We start from the raw sequence: 22236 nt of genomic DNA, 5'->3' as shown, positions 1-22236 counted from the left end.
AGTATCTGAAGGGGGCCTACAGGAAGGCTGGGGAAGGACTTCTCAGGATCTCAGGTAGTGATAGGACTAGGGGGAATAGAATGAAGCCGGAGGTGGGGAGATTCAGACTGGAGGTGAGGAGGAGGTTCTTCACCATGAGAGTGGTGAAACCCTGGAATGTGTTGTCCAGGGAGGTGGTTGAGGCCCCATCCCTGGAGGTGTTTAAGAGCAGGCTGGATGAGGCTCTGGCCAGCCTGATCTAGTGTGGGGTGTCCCTGCCCATGGCAGGGGGGTTGGAACTGGATGATCCTTGTGGTCCCTTCCAACACTGACTGATACTATGATACTATATAGTGGTTGTAAAATTTTGTTAACATCTAAACAACCCCCCTCCACAACTTCATTTTGGGAAGATCTACAGCCAAATGAAGTGACAACATTTTAAGAATTCTTTATGCTTGTAGTTTTTCTGGTGGTGGAATTTTCTGGTAAACCATAAGGGCATTCATGTTTGCTGGCATTTATGGTATTTATGATTGTAACTGGCTGTGACATGCATATACACAGCTACTTTACATCACATGTGTCTGTCATAATGCACCCTTTTTGATCAAAAAAACTATCTTGAATGCTGTCTGCTTGTTTTATTACAAATGTTTTGATACTTGTTTCTGGTTTAAATTCACTGTCAACATTTCTAACAGCAGAGAAATAGATGCTGTACATGAAGAGTACAAGCAGAAACTGAGAGACCAGGAAGCTTTCCACAGAAAACAAATTCAACGACAGCAGCTCTATGTCGAGGATTTAAAGCAGCAGATCTTGAGAGGACAGATCAAAGCAGAGCGGGAACTAGAAAGTGACCAAGCACTAATCAACCAGCAGATCCAAGAAAGTGGGTACCTGCCTCTTCCTGTCTCTCAATTCCCTTCCATTATTGCATTCTTTTATCCTCTTGATGTTAGTTACTCTATGTTATGGGTGGAACTTCTGTTACAGCTTATTATTAATTTTCTCTTATCATTGCCTTGCCCTTGAGAATGGGCATTAAGCCTTGATTAACAGGACTAAAGCACCTCTTTCACAGTGCACCAGCAGTACTGTTTAATTAGCTCTGCAGGTCACTGCTAAGAGACACACCACCAGTATGTGCCACTGCCTGGTGGCACTGAACCTCTCCTCTCCCATGCTGCTCCCTGTCCTCCCTCCCTGCAGCTTTATTCTGATCATGTCTGTGGTGCAGCTCTGCTGTGTTGCAGTATAGAGCCAGTCTGCTGTTGTGTTTTAAGTTACCTGTGCTTCATCCAATGAACTGTTCTGAGAGACTGGAACTGAGGTGACTGTGGCAGTTCTTACCATAAGCTTGCAGGAGAAACTGTTCTAACATCAAGATGCAATAGGAACCAAGCAATGCTTCCAAGACAGCAATCTGTGTCACTTGTGGTAGTCTCTACATGTTTCACTGATTGTCTCTATTGTTACAGGTGACATCATTCTCATGTGCTTTTAATGAATTTCATTCATTAGGAAAAATAAGGCCATGGTGTAAGACCACATCTCAAGCTGAATTTTCTGTGGTTGCTATGTGAGCTTTAAATAATGAAAACAAAGAAAACACATCTAAATAGTAGGTGGAACACAAGTTCAGAGCTAAAATCTCAGACCCAGTTAAAGGAAAGAGAGTTTAACTAGCTTTTATATAGTAAATATTTACACACACTTTTGCAGTATGAAGAAAAATGTATGCAGATATTCTTTGGTAGAAACTGAAGTGCAAAGAATTAAGACTGAAAATAAGATGTGGGGTTTATTTACCCTAAAGACAGTAATTAATGATACTGCATCCTCCACCGCCAAATGTATTTTAAACCAAGATTTGATTAGAAGAAGAAACAGGAGTTATTTGTAGTAAGTTCTACAGTACTATGCAAGAATACTAGATCATCATCATGCTAGGTCAGTTACTAGATTTCAAATGGCAAAGAGCTGTGTCAGAAGATGGAGCCACAGCATGTTTGGAAAAGTGGTTTTTATATGTCAGTGGCTCCTGGCTGCCAGAGGTGCTGTTTACACACAGGCAAAAATACTCAGTGAGATGTCTTGGTAGACTTGGGCTGCCCCTTAACAAGTTCACTGACTGATCCTTTTAATGGCTGAAATTGACTGGTTATAGTGTTCTCTAGTTTGTCTTCTAATTAATTATTTCATACAGGTTTCTTGATAAGCAAAGTACAGCTGTTACAGAGGCACTGTTGCCACTTGGCAAGACATAGTAATTGGTTCTTGGAAGAAGAAAAATGAATGTTTGGACGCTTTTCAGACCCAAACTTAAGCAGTCTGCTATCTTTTTAGTTATGTCAGCTCCAGTGAAGAGACTAAAAGGAAATTGTGCTGATGGGATGTAATAGAAATGGACTTAGAATACACAGAAAGAAGAGAGAACCAGGGGAGCTCCCTCATAATACCTTTTTTTCAAAGCTCTGTAGACTTGTTCTCTGTTTCCATCTATTTCTGCTGGGTTTGTTGTGTTCATGCAAAGCTTAGCCAGGCAAGTAGTTTTTGCCAGCTGAATACAAATACTTCACTTGGAAAGCCACCAAAGTTTTCCATGTTTTCTGTGCCCTCTGTGTCTCAGCTCCCATCAGAGGCAAGTTTGTGAGCAGATATTAATTAGCATCTTAGAGCTTGCAGCTCCATTACAGGGAAATGCTTATCTGCCAAACATTGTGCTTGCTTAATGCATGCTAAAGAGGACAGATCTGGAAACAAAGACTTGTGACAACAGCTTTGTATGTGAAACTTTAAAATATTATTAAGAAAAATTAACTAACATAATGCCTAAGGTGCTGCTTCTTTGTCCATGCAGTAGCCACAGAGTTAGAGTTCCTACTTCTGTGCAAGTGCTGTGTGCAGAGTTACCAACAAAAAGAGGACAGGAGACACACTGTGGTAGGGATCACTAACGAAGTATGTTTCGTAGGATCAGTAGTCTCCAAGCAAGTGATGCTGACAGTGTCTACGCACTAATGATTTCTTACTTCAGGGAAACTTCCACAGACCAAAATTATTCTCTTGCAGCTCAGCTGTGCAGAGCTGTGAGTAGCCCTTCTTTATCATATCAGGCTTACACCTCTTAATTCTTAACCCCCTGAATAAGCAACAAAAGGTTGTTTATTCAGTAGACTGCAGACTGAAGGTAAGACCAGCTAAAAAAAATGTGTTGCTGCTAGTAAGATAGAAGTACTTTAAAAAATAACTGGTTAGGCCACACCTTAAGTCCTGTGTCCAGCTCTGGGCCCCTCAGTTTAAGAAAGATGTTGACTTGCTGGAACGTGTCCAGAGAAGGGCAACAAAGCTGGGGAGGGGTTTGGAGCACAGCCCTGTGAGGAGAGGCTGAGGGAGCTGGGGTTGCTTAGCCTGGAGAAGAGGAGGCTCAGAAGAGACCTTATTGCTGTCTACCACTACCTGAAGGGAGGTTGTAGCCAGGTGGGGGCTGGTCTCTTCTGCCAGGCGGCCAGCACCAGAACAAGAGGACACAGTCTCAAGCTGTGCCGGGGGAGGTTTAGGCTAGATGTTAGGAAGAAGTTCTTCATAGAAAGAGAGATTGGCCATTGGAATGTGCTGCCCAGGGGGGTGGTGGAGTCACCGTCACTGGAGGTGTTTAGGAAGAGTCTGGATGGGGTGCCATGGTTCAGTTGATTAGATAATGTTGGATGATAGATTGGACTTGATCTCAAAGGTCTTTTCCAACCTGGTTTATTCTATCCTATTCTATCAGTTTAGTCCTTTGAGGAATGCTCCACCTGTCAGGGAAAGGTAGGGGTTTATTAGCCAGAAACTCATTAGTGTGTGTGTGAAATTCTGCTTGCTGCATTAACATGGAGGCTCTGAGTTAAGCTCTGTACAACCTCTTGTAGTTCTTTTTTTAGCTCTGCTCTCAGTGAACATATCTTCACTCCCTAAGTCAAACATACAAAGTTTAATGTGTGACATCAGAATAATTAAAGCAGAAGTAGTAATATGTTTCACAGTAAAAAGCTAATCAGGTGGTACTTCACTCATGTGAATATACACTGTCTGAAAAGTGCAGATAAGTGAGCTCAGGCCTTTTAATGCTTCCACTGCGTTTTAACAACAAAAATGAGGTGATGTTTGAGTGTAATATTTGAGAAATTGAAATGTGTTCTACTTTTTGCTCGCAAACAAGGTCTTACCAACCAGTCTCCTTAGCTGTATCAGTCCACCTTCTGCTTGTATCTTGCAGTTGTTACCCAAGTCCCTATCCCAGTGGAGAGGCTATTGGTTAAATGCAGCAACGATATCTGTTTCCCTAAATGGTTTGTCACGGGTTGCGGCACTAAGCAAATGACAGATACTGTCCATTAACCCCTCTTCTGTCCCAGAAGGGAAAGGGCATGAGGGAGAGAGTCTTACCAGTTGGAACAAAAAGCCCTAAAACAGCTTTAAAGAAAGAGTAACAATGAAAAGAAAAAAAATATTAATAAGAAAAGAATGAAATGTATACAAACCCAATAGTGAACTCCCTGATGGTAGTCATGCCACTTCTGATGCTACAGGATGGGCACTGGGAAGTCCTAGCTTGCATCCAGTGGGAGATGGGAATGGAATTCAGGAACTGTATTCAGAAATTTACTAATTGGGATCAAAGGCAGAAGAATAGAGTCCCCCTCAGATGTGAGCCACAGAAGAAGAGGGATTAACCCTTGTGACCCCTGGACTTTATACTGAATATGACATAGAAGGAATGGAATACCTTGTGGTCAGGTTTGAATCACCTGTCCTGTCTGCTTCGCCCAGCAAGGGCAACTTTTCCCCCTTTTTTGTGACCATTTCACTTACAGCACTGCAATGCGGTACCCTCGATTTAGCAGTGAACTTGTTCTGCACAGGCACAAGTATAAGCAGGACTCTTTCTGCACTTATTGATCCTTGGTGGTAACTATAGACATTGAGCTTTATCACTCTAGAACCAGACAGTGCCTGCAAAAACATGCAGTTAACTTCAGAAAGTGGTGTCACTTAGAAGAGACTGAGCTGTAAAGTAAAATCACTGAGCAGAATTAGTTCTGTTGTAGCACAAAGCAGGACAATAGTTTGTCAAGACTCTGCTCTATGTGCATAGATATTCTGTTCTCAGATGAGCTCTCAAGGCTAATTAAAATAAGAAATAAGGCAGCAAAGAACAATGTTTTTCCTATGATTTTTTATTTCTTTCAATTGTGTTTTGGTTTTATTCTTTTACAGACCAGCAGTGGCTTATAAATGAGAATAAACGTCTGACTGCCCTTCAGCAGCAGCAGAGGGAGTTTGCAGTGCAAACAGAGTCCACGCTGCATGCAGAGGCTGAGGTGCAGAGTACCCTTGGGCTGGAAGTCTGCCCTTCCCTGCTACAGCAGAACAAGAAAAGACTGGTGCAGCTAGAGCTCTTGCGAAGACACTCCTTACGAAAGGCAGAAAGAAACATAAGACGAAAAAAGGTCAAATTCCAGCTGGAAAGGATAGTCAAGAAGCAGAAGTTATTGGAAGCCAAGCAAAACCTTGAGCAGCTGGAAGCCAGCTGCTGTCTCAATGAAGAATGTGTGAAACAACCCTGTGCCCTATATGAAAATATTGCTGTAGGGTCCTCTTCAGATTACCAGCTGCAAAAGAGAAGAGGGTCACTGGGTTCAAGTTCCTTGCAGCACAGGAAGCATTGGTGCTGTAACCCACATCTGTCCCAGGTACCCAGGTAAATTAACATCTGCCTGTTTCTCTGAATTTACAAAAGTAATTAAAATTCAAGGTATTTTCAGTGGGCACCTATAATCCAGAATGCCTTTCAATGTGTTGGAACAATCCCAAAACTTGCAAACACAGTGAATGTCACACTGGAGCTGTTGGCCCTTCTTCCTTGGATCTGTACAGTGTGTTCCCTGCTTAGCTCTCTTTGACATGGTCTTACTCACTGTTGTTTGTATTTCTCTCTAGAGCCTTTCTGCACCTCTTTGTCAATGCTTTTCAGAACTGCCTAAACTCTCGTTCTTATCTTGTTCAAACTGTTGGTAAATACTAATTTTTGCATAGCTGTATCTTTTTAAGGGCCAAACCCTTCCTGCAGAATATTTGTAACATTGGGGTGATTCTGTATTGAACTTTTAGGTTGGTTTGCCTTTCTCAAGCTAAACATACATGTCTGTGTGAGGGTGAAGCATTGGGATACCAGAGTGTCTATCACAGCAGGGTCTTAGAGGCAGGACATAGCTAACTGCTGAGTGGATTTCTTTGACTTAGAACTGTCCTTTTGTTTTTACTAATGTTTGCAGCTACTTAAGCCTACAGAGACTAAACACCAAGCTGTGCCACATAGCATCCAGCAATTCTTTGTGTTGCAGAACATGTTTTAGGATACCTAAGGGACTGACAGGTGTTCTGTATTCTTTGCTAGAAGTTGCTTTTGGAAGGCATTAAGACTGTCTCTTCAAGTGTTGTTAATCTCAAATACAAGACAATACTGATGTGGAAGCACTGTTAAATATGTTATTCAAACAATGATTGGGCTTTATTTCTTCCTTATTTCCACAGCTGCTTGTTGAAGAGAGAGACTGTCTTGAAGTTATCTACCTCACCAAATACTGATCAATGCTGTGAAGGCAGTACAACAGGGAGGTTGTCATCTGTAGAACAGCTTTACAGAAGAAGTAAAGACACTTCTGGGAAAGATGACCTTTATGATGAAAAGGGGATCTCCTTTTCAGTCCAGAGGCAGCTAACTGAAAAACAAAAGGCATCTTCATTGGGAAATAAAGAAGGAGCAGAAAAAGGCTCCAGTGATTCAGCTATCATGGCTTTTATCAGTAAAAACAATCCAAAAACTGGAAAGTTGGATGACAGCCCAGGGCAATCTAGATCTCAAAAACAGACCTCTAAAGGCTCCTCTCCTGATATTTTTAAGGGAAAAGATGAACCCGAAACCTTTATTGCAGGGACAAGAATGACAAAAGCAAAGGTGCTAGGAAACTTGAGTCAGCCTTCAAGTAGCAATCTGGAACAAAATAGAGCTCAGGTATCCAATCAAAAGACAAGAATGGATATCAATGGAAAAGGCCACAGGTCTTCTCCAGAAAATTTTCCTCAAGAAATGAAGAAAACAGTCTTTGGAAACCCACTATCAGTGCATCTAAACAAAACAGCTAAGAACTTGAAGGGAGAGTCACACTCAGCCTTGCCAAGTGATGAGAAATCTTCAGTGGAACGGCAAGAATTTCTGATGGTGGCAACATCAGTAGGAAATCTCACTAAGATGAACACACAGGCACCACTCTTCTATGTTGAAAAGAAGTGGCACAGTGCTGAGATGCTGAGTGCTGGAGTGTCCAAACCAGCCACAGATGTGCTGGGGAACTGGCAAGAGGATGATGAAAATGAGATTTCTGATACTGACAGTTCCTATTCTGTCGATTCTCTCTCCTGCCCTTATGCAAAAGCTTTCACAGAGAAACCAAAGCAAGATTTTGACAGAAATAAGTGTCTTGCTAACCCAGAAGATTCTGAGAGTGATGATAGTCAAATGTCACAAGACTCCTTGGTAGAAAAGGAAAATAAAGCCAAGAAGCAAAATAAAAACCCATCTCACAAGTCAAAGGCCCACCTCGAGCCACCAAAGCTTTACAAAAGCAGAACTGTTCACCGTAATTCACCTTTGATGACGTATGTATCTCGTAGGGGACTGGGAAAGCCTGAAAGAAGCTTTTCTCTGGACAGCTTAGGTGATGGAGAAGAGATACCAGCAGAAGATCCAATAGAAGAATCCAAATCTGATTCATCTGAAGAAGTGCCAGCAGAGATTTTTTGGAAGTTACAAACTCCTAGATCACCAACTATACAGGCTGAGGAAGATCATGAGTCCAAGTCCTGTGACAGAGGTACAGAAGGGACAAATTATGATCTGAAGCTGAGCAGTTCCTTTTATTTGGACACTAAGCCACAGCCTGCTTCCAGTAACCCTTGCAAGCAGTTGCTGAAGGGGGCAGAAGTCTCCTTTGTAGAACAAGAAAGGTCTTGTGACAAAAGACTATATTGTAAAAGAGGAAATCCTTTCCTTACTAAAGATGCTTGGTCCTCCTGTGACACAAAGGCTGATGTCAGCAGCCCCCATGTAACAGCACCTTCTTCCCATGAAAATTTTTCATTTCAAGAAGCTGATTTGTGCTCTTTGAGCAAACCAGAGCTTTGGATGAAGAAAGATGATCTAAAGCAGTCAGCTGCTGAAGTTTCTTTTGTTTCTGGCTCACAGCAGATACACAGCTTTACTCATTTACCACATCATATAGAAATCAACACTGTCTTCTCTTCTGACCCATCAGAGGTACCTTTACCTGAAACAGCAACAACTGTAGGCAGAGTTTCTGCAAGTGGATCGTTAAATAAGATCCTTAAGGGATGGACAAACTCTAATGACAATTCTTCCTTGGAATCTCAGGATGTAATGTCCTCATTTGTTAGCTCAGTAGGACCAAGCTCCTCTTTTGTTCCTGTTTCAGTAAAGCATGATTATTATGAACATTCAGCATCAAATCATCCTGAACAAAACCAACTCAATGAATTATCTGCTTACAGGTCCACCAGTGAATGCACAGAAACATTTCACTGTTTGGAAAGTGCCTCCACTGCAGACTGCTCCTCACTGGCATCTAGGAAAGAGGAACATTCTTTCCCCACAACTCATCCAGAGCTGCCCAAAGATCACAATCTGAAAAAAACACCTTTTGTTTCTGTGTTGCCTGTGCAAATTTTGGGGCAGAGGAATGGCTGTGCAGATGCAGATCTGGAAGGTGATTTCTTTAGACCTTTTGAAAAAGGTGACCTTGATGATGACTTCAGTAACCTGGTGACAAAATCAAGTATGACGGATTCGGGCAGTGGAAGTGCATCTGTCAGTGTACCTGCTGCTGAATCTTCTACAGGACCTCCTTTTAATATGACCTCAGCACAGACATCTGCAGTGAAACAAGTCCAGTTTGGAAACCATGGGCAGCTTTTTCCAAGAAGGGAAATACCAACGTGTAGTGATGAAGGTTTCTTTCTCAGTGACTTAATCAAGAACTACTCACTAGTAAATAGTTATGAACTTCAGACGTTGCCTGGACAAGGAGCAGAATCAGTTGGGACAGAAGGTATTTTCAGGTCTGGGGAGAATAATTTGGAAACAATGCAAGAAATGGATTACAAGCAAATATCTGCAGAAGAAATAACAGCAGAGACAGATTTTTTCTCGCAGAAGACAACGTATCGATGTAACCCTTTAGTCGTTGCTCGCAGCATGAGTTATGATCAGTCTGCAACACCAATAGAGATGACTCAGAAAGAGATGATCTGTATGGAAACTAGCACAGACAGCCTGGCAGAGATTTCACCAGAGGTGCCTTCATTCAGAGATACCGAAGAACATGAACCACAGGATGAAGACTTGTCTGCACTGAATCATCATGAATTCAATAGCAAACCTGTTTCTAAAAGTTATTCCCGTGAATGTGCTGCAGCAGACAATCAGACAGGATGCTCAAACCAGCAAATTTCAGAAAATTCTACATTGTGTGTTGGTAATGGAAGAGAAGAAAGCAGTGAGAGCAAAGAACACAATGGCCTGAATTCTCAGGCTGTAGTTCAGAAAGACTTTTCATCCAAGTATGAATGCTTAGTGGTAAATGAAGTGAGTTACCTTGTAGTGAATGGGAATGGGAAAGACACAGAGTCCTTCCCTGCTGCTGTTTGTGAGAGTGCAAATGATTTTCTCCCAGAATCCAACTCAAGCATGTTTTACAAAGCTTCAGCTAAAGCTCCTCTCTTTCAAAGTGCATCTGAGACTGAAAATCACAATAAACTGTTGCAGCATGTCACAACAGTGAAGGAAGGTCACGATGCTACTTCTAATCTTACTGTGGGCATCAGCGACACAGAAAGTTGTTCCCATGTGAATTCTGGCTATCTTGGCACAACGTGCTCTTCTATGGGTCAGAAGAACAGTGCACATAAGACAGCTGACATCTCCATGGAATTTGATGCAACCATTCTCTTGGAAACAGAAACACAGAACAAATCTTTACCTGAATCCAGAGAAGGGAAAGAAGCTTTGTTTGAAAGCGATTGCCCAGAGGATATCTTGCTTGTCGAAGATCATGTGCACTCAGAGTCGGGAAAAGTATCTGAATACAACACAAGTACATCAGATACTGTGTCTCAAGAGAAGAATGAAGAATCCAAGTTTTTAAGAAATCCTGAAACCGATTCAGAAGAAATCTGGGTTCCTTCTCAGAGAACAAAAGCAAACACTGATGAAGAAGTAAAAAAATTAACCAATAGCGCAGTCAGCTTAGGAAATAATGCATTGGAAAGTAAATCCAGGCAGATTGAAAGTTTACCTGACAAAGTCCAAAGTGCAAATGAAGACAGGAGCAGAGAGGATTTTAAAGGCATTAGCGTATCACAGAATCCAAAGAAACCTATTGATATTGTAGGCTCTGAAGTTCAGTGTGAGTTTTACACAAATCTCTGCTTGACACGTGAGGAAGTGGAGAAAGATGAACTGCAGGTAGCCTGCAGCAGGGCAGAACACACTCAGGAATCAGAAACACTCCTGCATTCTGGTAGCCAACTTGAAACAGGCAGCTTTTGCCAAAAAGAAAAAAGTGAGCAAATGGAAGTGGGTTTTTATTCACCAGAGTTTCCTGTTGCTCCCCAAACCACTCCTTCAGCGGTGTATTCCCACACCACAGATTCTATCACTCAGAATACTTCAGTTGCTCAGAATACTTCAGGCTTCCTTGATACTTGTGAGGGACTTCTACAGACGAGCAGAAGAAAAGATGATGTGCTTAATACAGAGGACATGGCTGCAACAGTACTAATCACAAGTGGGCAAGGAAGTATTTTATCCAAATCTGAACACAAAGGGCAAGTCAATTCTAGTACCTTAATTGAACCTTGTGTACCAAAGCATTTGGCCCAGGAAGACAAGCTTAATGAACACGAAGTCACTGTGAGTGAAAAACAAATCATGACAAAGACTGAGGGGCTGACTATTACAAGGCAGGAACTTGTACACACAGATGAAAAAGTTTTAGTTACTGAAGAGTCTCCAACTCTACATCAGATGTATTGTGACAGAGAGGACAAAGGGGAAATTTTAGATCAGTTTAAGATCCCTGAAAAATACCTGACAGCTTCTAGACTAGAAGACAATATACTGTTAGATGATTCAAGTTACTATGATCCTACTGAAATGAGTGAAGATGGTGGCTCAGTGGACTCTCTTACAGATACAAGCAATGCAGTCATGAAAGATGCTGATGCATGTGAATATTCAGTTGATGATAGTACTGCTATTGACCAATGCAGAACTGAACAAGAATGTAAAAATCTCCACATTAAAGGGGACAGCCATATGTATATGAGCTGCTCTGTGCAATACCCTGAGCTGGGCACTTCAGAAAACTTGAATGTAAGTAATGTTCGAAATGGACCTGACACTTGTGAATTGGATCTAGTAGGCTCCAGAGCTGAGGAGGAGAAAGTGCATTTAATGGATGTAGGACAAGTGGCCAGAACAGCCAAAGAAAAGCAGATGTTTGTAGAAAACTCAGAGGAGGTAGAAGTGATCATTTTACAAAACCCGAATGAACTATTCCCTGAAAACAGAGAGAGCTGCAGAATGACACACAGTGACAGCAGATTAAATGAGATCATAAGAGAAAGCCAGTGGGTGTCTACCAGCTTTTCTAGAAATAATGAAGATACCAACAAGCAACAAAGTCCAGCAGCCACACTGAAGTCTATTGAAAAAAACCAAGAAGGTTCACTTAAAGGCTCCTCATGCCAGTCTGTAAATCATGTTTTATACCTTGGAGTAAGCGATGATTCCCACCTTGCTCAAGACATTCCCACTGCGTTGAAAGGACACACAAAACCATCTAACAGCAGTGCTGGGACTGGAGCTCTTCTGCCTTACTATGAAACACTAATTGAGAGTGAGGTCTGCACTGATGCACCTGCTGCAGTCCACACAAATGGAGAAGAAAAATGTCTTTCTGATAAAATGCAGAGTAGGAGTGTGCCACTTCTGCAGACCAGGACCAGAGAGGATAGGCAGGAGGAAGAATCCTTTTTATTTAACACTGCACCTGACTATGCTCTATCTGGCCACCTTGTCAATGAGAACAGCTCTTCCACTTCCTGCAGCACAGGCCATCCCGAGTCTGAAACTGTTGTACTTCAGCAAGGGGCCAAAGAAAGCTCATCTTCCTTAGAAAAACTGGATTCTTCTGAAGCTGCCATTCAGAATGTTAACAAAGCTCATGAAGATCACAGTGTGGATTTAAGGGTTAATAAGCTATCAAAAGATAGTTTTGATTCCATAGAAGATACAGCTGAAGAGGAAGAGGGTGCCACCATGCCTTATTCAGTGCTCTTGGATAGTTCAAGCCTGCTTTCTTCTTCGGAGAAAGAAGTGATGGAACATATAGGAGAGGGGGAAATGTGTTCTTTACTAGAAATCCCTTCACAAAAATCATTTCACAGTAATAATACCACTCAGAGAGTACCTCACTCAGGGAGTTTATCTCAGCATGATCAGAAGGAGAAAATTTTAAGCACAAGCTATACTGCAACAAACAGTAAAAATGACAGTGCAGAGTTTCCTGGTGTAGATGGATATCTATGTGAGCTCAGCAAAAATCAAGGACATGTGAACTTGGAAGAGCTCTGCCTAGACCAGCCAGGCAGCACTGTTTCTGGATTGAACAAGTCTTCATGGGGAAATCCACATCATAGTAAAGAGTTTGTAAATTATAATAGGAACTTGGGCACTTCTGAATGTTCTGCTGGTCTCCTGAACCATCCAGCATCATCTGCAGATGTTTTGATTGCCAGCAATAGAGACAAAGGTAAAACCAATGCTATTCTCTGTGAGGAAACAAAATACTTTGAAGGTGAATCAACTGATTTAAGTGTATCTGAAACCTTCCCTGATGCTTCTCAAAAAGGAGATGAAAAGAAAACTAATTCTGCAGTTGCAGAGACCACATACAGTCAGGATAATAAACTCCCTGAAAAAGTTGCAGAAACGTATCAAAAGGAGAAAGTAATTCAAGGGTCTTTCCAGGAGTGCGATGAGATAAAAGCAAATAAGGAGTACTCAGAACACTGCAGGAATGCTTCTAGTGTGACCGTACCAGAATCGAGCTTGCTTACTTTTCACAGCCAAGGACAGACTGGCAGTAAAGAACCAAAGTCTTTTCCATCCTACTTTGCAGAAGATTCTCCAGCTGCTACACCATTTCAAAGCTCCAAGAACTTTGGTGCTTTTGACACTTCTTGTTTACTTGATGACTCAGAAACTGTAATATTGACTCAACTTGAGGACTCACTCCAGGGCACTCGTTCGATTGAGCAAGCATCTTCCCGTTCTGCATCTGTGTGCTCTGTAAATGAAGGAGATTTTCCTCAAGCATTTGCAAGTGTCAGTCACCCATCCTTAACACCATTTCCAGAACCTCCTTTAACTGCAGATACAGGCCATGGGGAAACTGGCAGGCAAGGTATTTCACACACAGGTATGCTGGAACATTCTCCATTTGCTGTCTTGCAAATACAAGACACTCAGTCTGACAAGGCTGTGGTATTTGATGAACCAATATCTGCTTCAGGGAGTATTTTACTTGTGAAAAACCCCAGGCATTGTCCAGTATCAGACACAGACTCTACTTCATATCAGCATTCTGCCTTAGAGGGGGAACCTGTATGTGAAAGTAATGGTCAAAAATTCAGCAATGATACAGAAGTTGATCAGCACCACTGGGTTAAATTTCCACCACAAGAAGCTTGCACAGAAAACACAGAGAAAGTACTAAATGAGAATTCTTTTTTATTCCCATCATTACATTTTTGGGGTACTGGAAGGGCAGCTCTTGTTAAAGAGGGACAAAGGAGAAAAATAATGAACAGAAATGAGGAAGAACTGCATTCTAATACTGAGGCTGAACATTCTGCAGTAAGGACAGAGCAGGGCAATGCAGCAAGTAGAGAACCTGTTCAAAAGCAAAGTAATGTATCCCCAAATACTGCAAATGGATTAATAGGCTCAGAAGTGACAGTGCTAGAAAATCTGTGTCCAGGAGTTGTCAGTGTGGCTTCTGAACACACCTGCAATTCATGTAGTCCAACATATCCCACAATCAGCAGAAGCACTGATCCCAGGCAGCTGTATCCCACGGCCTTGGGCTTTGAACAAAACCCTGCAGATCTGCAAGATAATTGTCAATTTGTGCCTGTGGGTGAACAGGCAGAAAGAACAAATACAGATGGTGGAAAAGAGATTTTGCCTTGCAAAATTAATACAGGTTCAAGCCCTGATATCCCTGCTGCTGCTGCTGCAAGCCGTTGTTCAACAACAGAGGAGTCTATAATGAGGAGTAAGGCTATGAAATCGGAAAGAACAACATTTTCTGTAATGAATAATGAAAGTACCTCTGTAAAACTTTCACTGGAAAGCTATGGTTTGTCTCCTCAAGAATCCAAATCAGTGCAATTCAGAAGCAAAAGGTCATATTGTACTACACAGCATACAAAGAGCTGGAAACAAAGTCAACGCAGACCTTGTTTACACAGCCATAGACTATCAGCTCCAGCTATTGCTTCCTTCTCTGATACAGAATATACTTTGGAAGCCTCACCTAAGGCAGATCCTCCTTTGTTGTGTTCTGCATCTAAATCATTACAAGATTTAAATATGAGTGTAGAGCCTCCATCACCAACTGAAGATGATCTTCATGGAACTGAAAGATTTTCAAAACAGGAATCAAAGAACTTTCTGCAGGTTGAGTCTAACCCCAGATTTCAGCAAAGAATGGCACAGATTGCAAAGCTTGAAAACTATGATCCCAAAAGTGCACAAACTTTTGCAGCAAGAACCCAAAGCAGTCACTCCTTAAAAGACTCTACTGCTCAACCTCCATCGTCCTTACTGCACACAGCTCACAGTTCTCTGGGTACAGATGCAAATTCCCATGCAAAGAGTAGTTCTGTAGCTCAGTGTAGTGAAGGGAAAACTGAAGAAGCTGGATACCAGCCAGAAACAGACTTATTTTTGCAAGACAATAAGGATACAATGCATTTTAGCTCAAGTGATGTCAACCCATATATTCATCCATGGCAAAGAGGGGAGTCTTGCAAGATTGGCTGGAAACAGTATGTTTTTGGAAGTGCAAGTGATGTCTCTTGCAATCAAATTCCTTTAAACCTGGAAAGTTGCAAAGTGATGAGATGTTCTAGTGTAGACAATGGATTGAATTCTCAAAATTCTCCTTTCCATTCCCATCTCAGTTCATATGCTACAGCAAAGGTTTTATCAAGTACTTTGAGCAGTATTGAAGGTCTTCAAGGATGGGACAATGTCAGACAAGACTTTGGATCTGCAGGCTCAAGTGACAGTACCAAGCAGCGTGGCAATGTATCCAGTGAGACACTGAAAACTAATCCAGAAAATTATGTTACTGAATTGGAGAATCCTTCTGCACAGCCTGGCAACTCTTCAGTGCAGGTTGATGAAATTGTACTCTTGTATCCTTCTGAGTCTGAAAGGCCTTCCAAAAAACTACCAGGGATTACCTGTGAGCAGGGAACACAAACAGCAACTACAGGAAGGTATAAAAGGCAGAGGAGACACCAGAGAAGCTATACAGATATTTCTGCAAGAAACCAGGAAACAAAGAGAGATTTATTTCATCAACCTTCTTCTTGGACAAGTATGCAGAACTTGTCCATGCATCTGTCACAGCTTCTTCAGAACACTTCTGAGCTGTTGGGAAACCTCTCTCAACAGAGCATCATGGATAATGAGCACAATGCCAAAATCAACCAGAGAGGAACAGAGGCTGTTAAGGCTACTAGATCAGATAGCTGCACTCAGACTACAGCAGATGTAGGCACTCAGACTGAGATTTTGGAAGAACCTCAAAGCAAAGCAAAGCAAGTGGAGGCAAAAATGGAAACCGAATTGAGGGCAGCTCAGGCAGTAAATGTTGACTGGAAAGGAAAGGATGAAGATGCAATAGGTAAGATTCCCCAAAGAAAAGATCAAACACTCTCTCTTGAAGAAAGAACACAAGAAGAGGCAGGGATGAGAGACCTGAGCAATCCTGACTTCTGTGACAGTCTTGACAGCATTTTGGAAGACTCCTTTATGCGCCTGCCTCTCTTAGCCAGGACATCCACTCCTGTCCTAGATTTTCAAAAAAAGCTATTAAATGCACAGCAGAATGTTGCTTTTGCAAGTGCCAGAGTTTCATCTGTCACATCATCTTCTCTGAATTCAGGGAAAGATAGTTCTTCATGCACTGTAGTTAGCAGCCCGACTAATAGCACCTCTCAGTCTCCAGCAGCATCTTATGGCCAGGATAAAAATGTTAATGAACTGGAGGTTCCAGCAGAAAGAAAATGTTGTTACAAAACCACTCTGCTAGTCGATAGGGCCTCTTCCCCTATTCTTACTCTTAGTGCTAGTCCCAGCAGCCAGACTGCTTTCAGCAAGTCTGCCTGCCCTGTTAACGAATCTCTTGGGTATTCCAGTGATGCTTCAAGTCCCCTTTACAACCAGAGAAGACATAGGGCAGGTCTGCAGACCAGCAGGCAATCCCACGTGGACAATTTTTCACAGACAGAAACAGACACTGAATCTGGCGTGTCTGGAGAACTTAAGGGCATAAGAAAGAAATCTGAAAGCTTCTCAGATAAGAAAGCAGCCAGAGAGGCTTTAGGACAGGAGAGATCGAAAGATTTGGAACAGCAGCGTAGACTCGTGGTTGACACCCACATTACCACCAGTGCCAAAAGACTGTGTCACTCCAGTAGCATGCTGGAGATGTCAGGCCACAGGGAGGCTTTAACAGGTGATCTCAGATACCACAGCCCGCTGGCACGTTCGCTTCGTTGTATGTATGCCCCGAGGGGAGGAAGAGGTTCTGCAGCTGGAATTAGACATGGAAAATATGTTGGTAATTCTGATACTGCTTTGAGTCATAACTCTTCACCTCAAAATGCTGACTTGCTTTATAATAGAAAAATTAGTGCCACTTCTTCAGCTGAGACAAATGCTGGTGCCTCCTCAGAATCTCTGGTAGAAGCATCTTCCCTACCATTTCATGATTTCTTCTGGAGAAATGAACGCAGCTGCCCTCCCCTGCTCTCCGATGGAAGTGATGTGCAAACTTCCTTTCAAGATGACCACACAGGTTCTGTCACTGGAAGTGAATGTGACACTGAAATTCCTCTCAACAGAACTACTCCTTTTGCAAAGCCTTACAGGCCTCGGAGCTACAGTCTCCGTGACTTACCCATACACAACAAATTCAGCAACTGGTGCGGTGTTAAGGGCAGCCCCTCTGCTTCCTTGCTCAGCTTGAGCGGCAGTGTGACTGATTTACAGAGTCAGGCAGAAAAGAAACCTAGAAGCACACAAGAAACAGAAGTAGAAGGGAAGTCCCAGCTCTGTGACAGCAGGAGCAGAGAGATTGAGAGGCTTCAGCGAGAGCGTGCTCAGATCATGTCTGGCATTCACCTGGATCTGCATCAGCAGCCCCTCACCGTGGAGCTGGCCGAAGCAAAGCTCAACTACGGCATTGGGGAAACAGATGCCCTGCTGAGGGTTCTTCAGAGTGGCACTGCAGATGACCCAGTGGCCATTCCAGTGAAGCAGCAGCTTTATGAAAGGTAAATTACTTAAAGTAGTGTTTCATTAAGGCTTTCAAGTATGCTTCATGTGCACTTCATGCAGTGTGAATAATGTTTAGTAATGAGCACTTCACCACTTAGTCTCTGAGTGAACTATAAGTGAAGAGAGAGAATATTAAGCTTATCTTATATACAGTTAAGTGAGGCATTTAAGACAAAATTTTGGGGTTACTTCAACAAAATGGAGAAAAGTATGAGCTTCAGTGAAACTCACATCTAGTGTCACCCCACTGGTATAATTTCTAGCAGCTATGAGGGTGGTTCTGTACCCAGTGACTGCAGGAGTGCATTTCATTAATTTATTGCGGTGCAAAAACACCTGATACACCTGATAGTCCCATGAACAGGATCCATCTCATTCATGCCTCTGTGAATAAATGCTGTTCTGTGAATATGCAAAAGCAAACTTAAAGGAAAGAAAAAAATCAAGATCCTTGATTCTTACAGTTGGATTATAGAACTCAGTTTAGGAAGCTGAGGAATTTATGAGTAGCTACATTAGTCTCTGGTCTCAATTTGCCTCTCAGCCATCACAACCCTGTGTGCATTTTCTGCTGTTACAAAAGCAGTGGAGTTCTACATCTGGGTTGGGGCAATCCCAAGCATTGATATAGCCTGGGCAGTGACCGGCTTGAGAGCAGTCCTGAGGAGAAGGACTTGGGGGTGCTGGTGGATGAGAAGCTCAATATGAGCTGTCAGTGTGCACTTGCAGCCCAAAAAGCCAACCGTGTCCTGGGCTGAATCAAAAGAAGTATGGCCAGCAGGTCGAGGGAGGTGATTCTCCCCCCTATACTCTGCTCTGGTGAGACCCCACCTGAGTACTGCATCCAGTACTGGAGCCCCTGTTACAGGAAAGATCCGGACATGCTGGAGTGTGTCTAGAGAAGGGCCACGAGGATGATCAGAGGGCTGGGGCAGCTCTTCTATGGAGACAGAATGGGAGAGTTGGGGTTGTTCTGTCTGGATAAGAGAAGGCTCCAAGGTGACCTAATTGTGGCTTTCCAGTATCTGAAGGGGCCTACAAGAAAGTTGTGGAGGGACTTTTCAGGGTGTCAGGGAGTGATAGGACTGGGGAGGATAGAGCAAAACTAGAAGAGGGTAGATTCAGATTGGATGTTAGGAAGTTCTTCCCCATGAGGGTGGTGAGACACTGGAACAGGTTGTCCAGAGAGGTGATAGAAGCCCCATCCCTGGAGGTTTTTAAGGCCAAGCTGGATGTGGCTCTGAGCAACCTGATCTAGTGTGAGGTGTCCCTGCCCATGGCCTGGGGCATTGGGCATTATCTTTGATGTTCCTTCCAATCCTGACAGTTCTGTGATTCTGCCATTTCTGCCTCATCTGTCAGCATGTGCCTGCAGGGCTGTTTGCAAGGGGGGGGTGTGGCATTGAGGTCCTGTACATTTTACATTACAAAGCTGCCTGACAGCTGTTTCAAAAAACAGCAAAAAATGTAACCTTTCAGGGTGTGTTCTGCTGGCTCTAACCACATTTGCCTTCCAGGCAAATGAAGACTATTGAAACTCTGAGGAAGGAAAGAGAAAAAAGGCTACAAAGGTACCAAAGAAGCCGAAGTTTGAGCCCTCAGAAGCATCTGAGCCTGTTGCAGACACTGGATGCAAGTCAGAGGGATCTAGATCTCCCCAGCAGGCGCCGAGAATATCTGCAACAACTGAGAAGAGACGTGGTGGAAAATACCAGGTAGGGTAGTAGAAACCTCTCCTGTGGCCTGATGCAGAGTAGCAGTGTTCCAGTGTGGGTGAGCATTAATGGTTCTTGCTGGCACTCGAGACTTCTGTGGCAGAATTCTTAAAGTGGAAATGTTAAAGTTTGGGATAGGAAGTGCTTTCAGGAAAAACAAGTGCCTGATTGTAGAGAGCATTCATTAAAACCACCTGTCTAGTTTCTTTCAGTCCACAGCTATTTTATGTGCATGATGGATGGGGACAGTATTCAGTCTTGACTCATTATGTAGAACACAGAATTAGCCAGGGTGGAAAAGACCTTCGAGATCATCAAGTCCAGCTTATTACCCGACACAGTCTCATCAACTAAACCATGGCAGTAAGCGCCTCATCCAGTCTCTTTTTAAACACCTCCAGTGATGGTGACTCCACCACCTCCCCGGGCAGCCCATTCCAATGCACAATGTCTTGTTCTATGAAGAATTTCTTCCTAACACCCAGCCTAAACCTCCCCTGGTGCAGCTTGAGACTGTGTCCTCTTGTTCTGTCACTGGCTGCCTGGGAGAAGAACTCCTGCCTGGCTGCAACCTCCCTTCAGGTAGTTGTAGAGAGTAATAAGATCTCCCCTTTGTGCTCCAAACCCCCCACCAGCTTTGTCACCCTTCTCTGGACACATTCATTGAGACTCTTGAATGTGTCCAGAGAAGGGCAATGAGGCTGGGGAGAGGCCTCAAGCACAAGTCCTATGAGGAGAGGCTGAGGGAGCTGGGATTGTTTAGCCTGGAGAAGAGGAGGCTCAGGGGAGACCTTATTGCTGTCTACAACTACTTGAAGGGAGGTTGTAGCCAGGAGGGGGTTTGTCTCTTCTCCCGGAACAAGAGGACACAGTCTCAAGCTGTGTCAGGGGAGGTTTAGGCTGGAGGTGAGGAGAAAGTTCTTCACAGAGAGAGTCGTTAGCCATTGGAATGTGCTGCCCAGGGAGGTGGTGGAGTCACCATCCCTGGAAGTGTTCAGGAGGGGATTGGACGTGGCACTTGGTGCCATGGTTTAGTAGTCATGAGGTCTGTGGTGACAGGTTGGACTTGATGATCTTTGAGGTCTTTTCCAACCTTACTGATTCTATGATCAGGTCACAGAGGCTTGGGAGCCTGTGGCCTGCAGGGGACATCCCACTCCACTTGCTGACATGCCATTTTCCCTGGAAGTGAGGGTTCTTATCCTAAATTCAATAAGAAATAGAGCAACCAAACTGCAAGTGGTCCCTAAATCTGGCCACAGGTTACAGGACTGTGGTTCACTAACTTGGTAGGAGGCCCCTTCGACACCCTGTGAGATCAGTCTGTCGTCTTACTCCTTCACTAACTTAACAGCCACATGAAAAAGTTCAGTTTCATGTTAAGTATTGTGGTGGGTTGAACTTGCCCCCCCCAGCATTAACTTTGCCAGACCAACTCAGTTAGAAGCATATGAAGCTGTATTTACAAGCAAAAACTACACTCTATGATGGAATGCAATGAATATATACAAAATATACAGTATTTACAATAACAGACAGATATTTACAAGTAGCAAACAACAGGAAAACCCTCCTGGTCAGAGCCCAGGGAAGCCATTCCATTGCTCCTCTCTCCCCCTTGTCCCAAGAGAGAAAAGGAGCAGAGAGAAAGCAGTGGGAGAGAAAGCAGCCCCTATTACAAGAGGGATATGGAGGTGCTGGAACGTGTCCAGGGAAGGGCCATGAGGATGATCAGAGGGCTGGAGCACCTCTCCTATGAGGACAGACTGAAGGAGTTGGGGCTGTTCAGTCTGGAGAAGAGAAGGCTCTGAGGTGACCTAGTTGTGGCCTTCCAGTATCTGAAGAGGGCCTACAGGAAGGCTGGGGAGGGACTTCTCAGGATCTCAGGTAGTGATAGGACTAGGGGGAATGGAATGAAGCTGGAGGTGGAGAGGTTCAGACTGGATGTGAGGAGGAAGTTCTTCACCATGAGAGTGGTGAAGCCCTGGAATGGGTTGTCCAGGGAGGTGGTTGAGGCCCTGTCCCTGGAGGTGTTTAAGCCCAGGCTGGATGAGGCTGTGGCCAGCCTGATCTAGTGTGGGGTGTCCCTGCCCATGGCAGGGGGCTTGGAACTAGATGATCCTTGTGGTCCCTTCCAGCCCTGACTGACACTATGATACTATGGTTAGACTTAACAAAGCAGCCAAGGCCAGCTGACAAGCAGGTTAATCTCTCCTGAGCAAAGCAAACAGCAGAGATAAAGAATTGTTTTGGTACAGCTCAGCTTATTCCAGATATTTATCCAATGAATTTGTTTAGCATAATCTTTTGTTGTCCTCTGTACACCCAATAGTGATTTGTTTATAGTTTTCTGCTTTTCTGCTCAAAATCTGTAACTAAAATTTAAAGGCGTAGCCTAAACCCATCACAAGTAACAAAAAACTTCTGCAGTACTGTTTTGAGCTTCTCATACCCCACAGCCTTCCCTCATTTGACTTTGGCTTCCTTTGTGGTAGGCCAAGAGACAGCAAGAGACAGTTACTTTCCCAACACAGTTGTTTTGATTGTCATGTGCCAAAGCAGCAACCTTTGATCACGTGGACAGCTGACTTGGAAACCAGTGCAGTCACTGGAGTAGTCGCAGTGGTAAACTGGAATTGAATGATTTTTGCAAGGTTGATGCCCATGCAGGCTTTAGTGAGCAGAGAGAAGCTTTTTGGAGGTTAATGGGGTGAGGTTTGATTGCTTTGCTGGCAGGTTGTCCTGTTCCCTGCTGAAAGATGATGCTCTTGTGGCATT

The 22236-nt window shown here is 43.4% G+C and overlaps 1 protein-coding gene across 3 annotated transcripts in view; it reads left to right on the top strand.

Moving 5' to 3' along the window:
• Positions 1–22236, top strand: part of STARD9 (StAR related lipid transfer domain containing 9) — a 132237-nt gene that overhangs the window by 94725 nt on the left and 15276 nt on the right. For 2 of the 3 annotated variants that reach the window (XR_010990284.1, XM_068162230.1), the window contains exons 22-25: positions 684–874; positions 5245–5728; positions 6562–17739; positions 19261–19458. Coding sequence is in view for 2 of the 3 variants with exons in the window: in XM_068162230.1 (XP_068018331.1) it covers positions 684–874; positions 5245–5728; positions 6562–17739; positions 19261–19458 (12051 nt within the window). In the remaining variant the exon portion in view is untranslated. The remainder of the gene's footprint in view (positions 1–683; positions 875–5244; positions 5729–6561; positions 17740–19260; positions 19459–22236) is intronic. The other variant, XM_068162231.1, reaches the window with a different exon arrangement.

Source organism: Melanerpes formicivorus, unplaced genomic scaffold (genome assembly GCF_026170545.1).
Source record: "Melanerpes formicivorus ecotype bairdi unplaced genomic scaffold, bMelFor1.0.p_v2 SCAF_62, whole genome shotgun sequence".
NCBI classification, from domain to species: domain Eukaryota; kingdom Metazoa; phylum Chordata; class Aves; order Piciformes; family Picidae; genus Melanerpes; species Melanerpes formicivorus.
The sequence above is the reverse complement of the archived record's forward strand: the minus strand, read 5'-3'. Positions and strand labels throughout refer to the sequence as shown.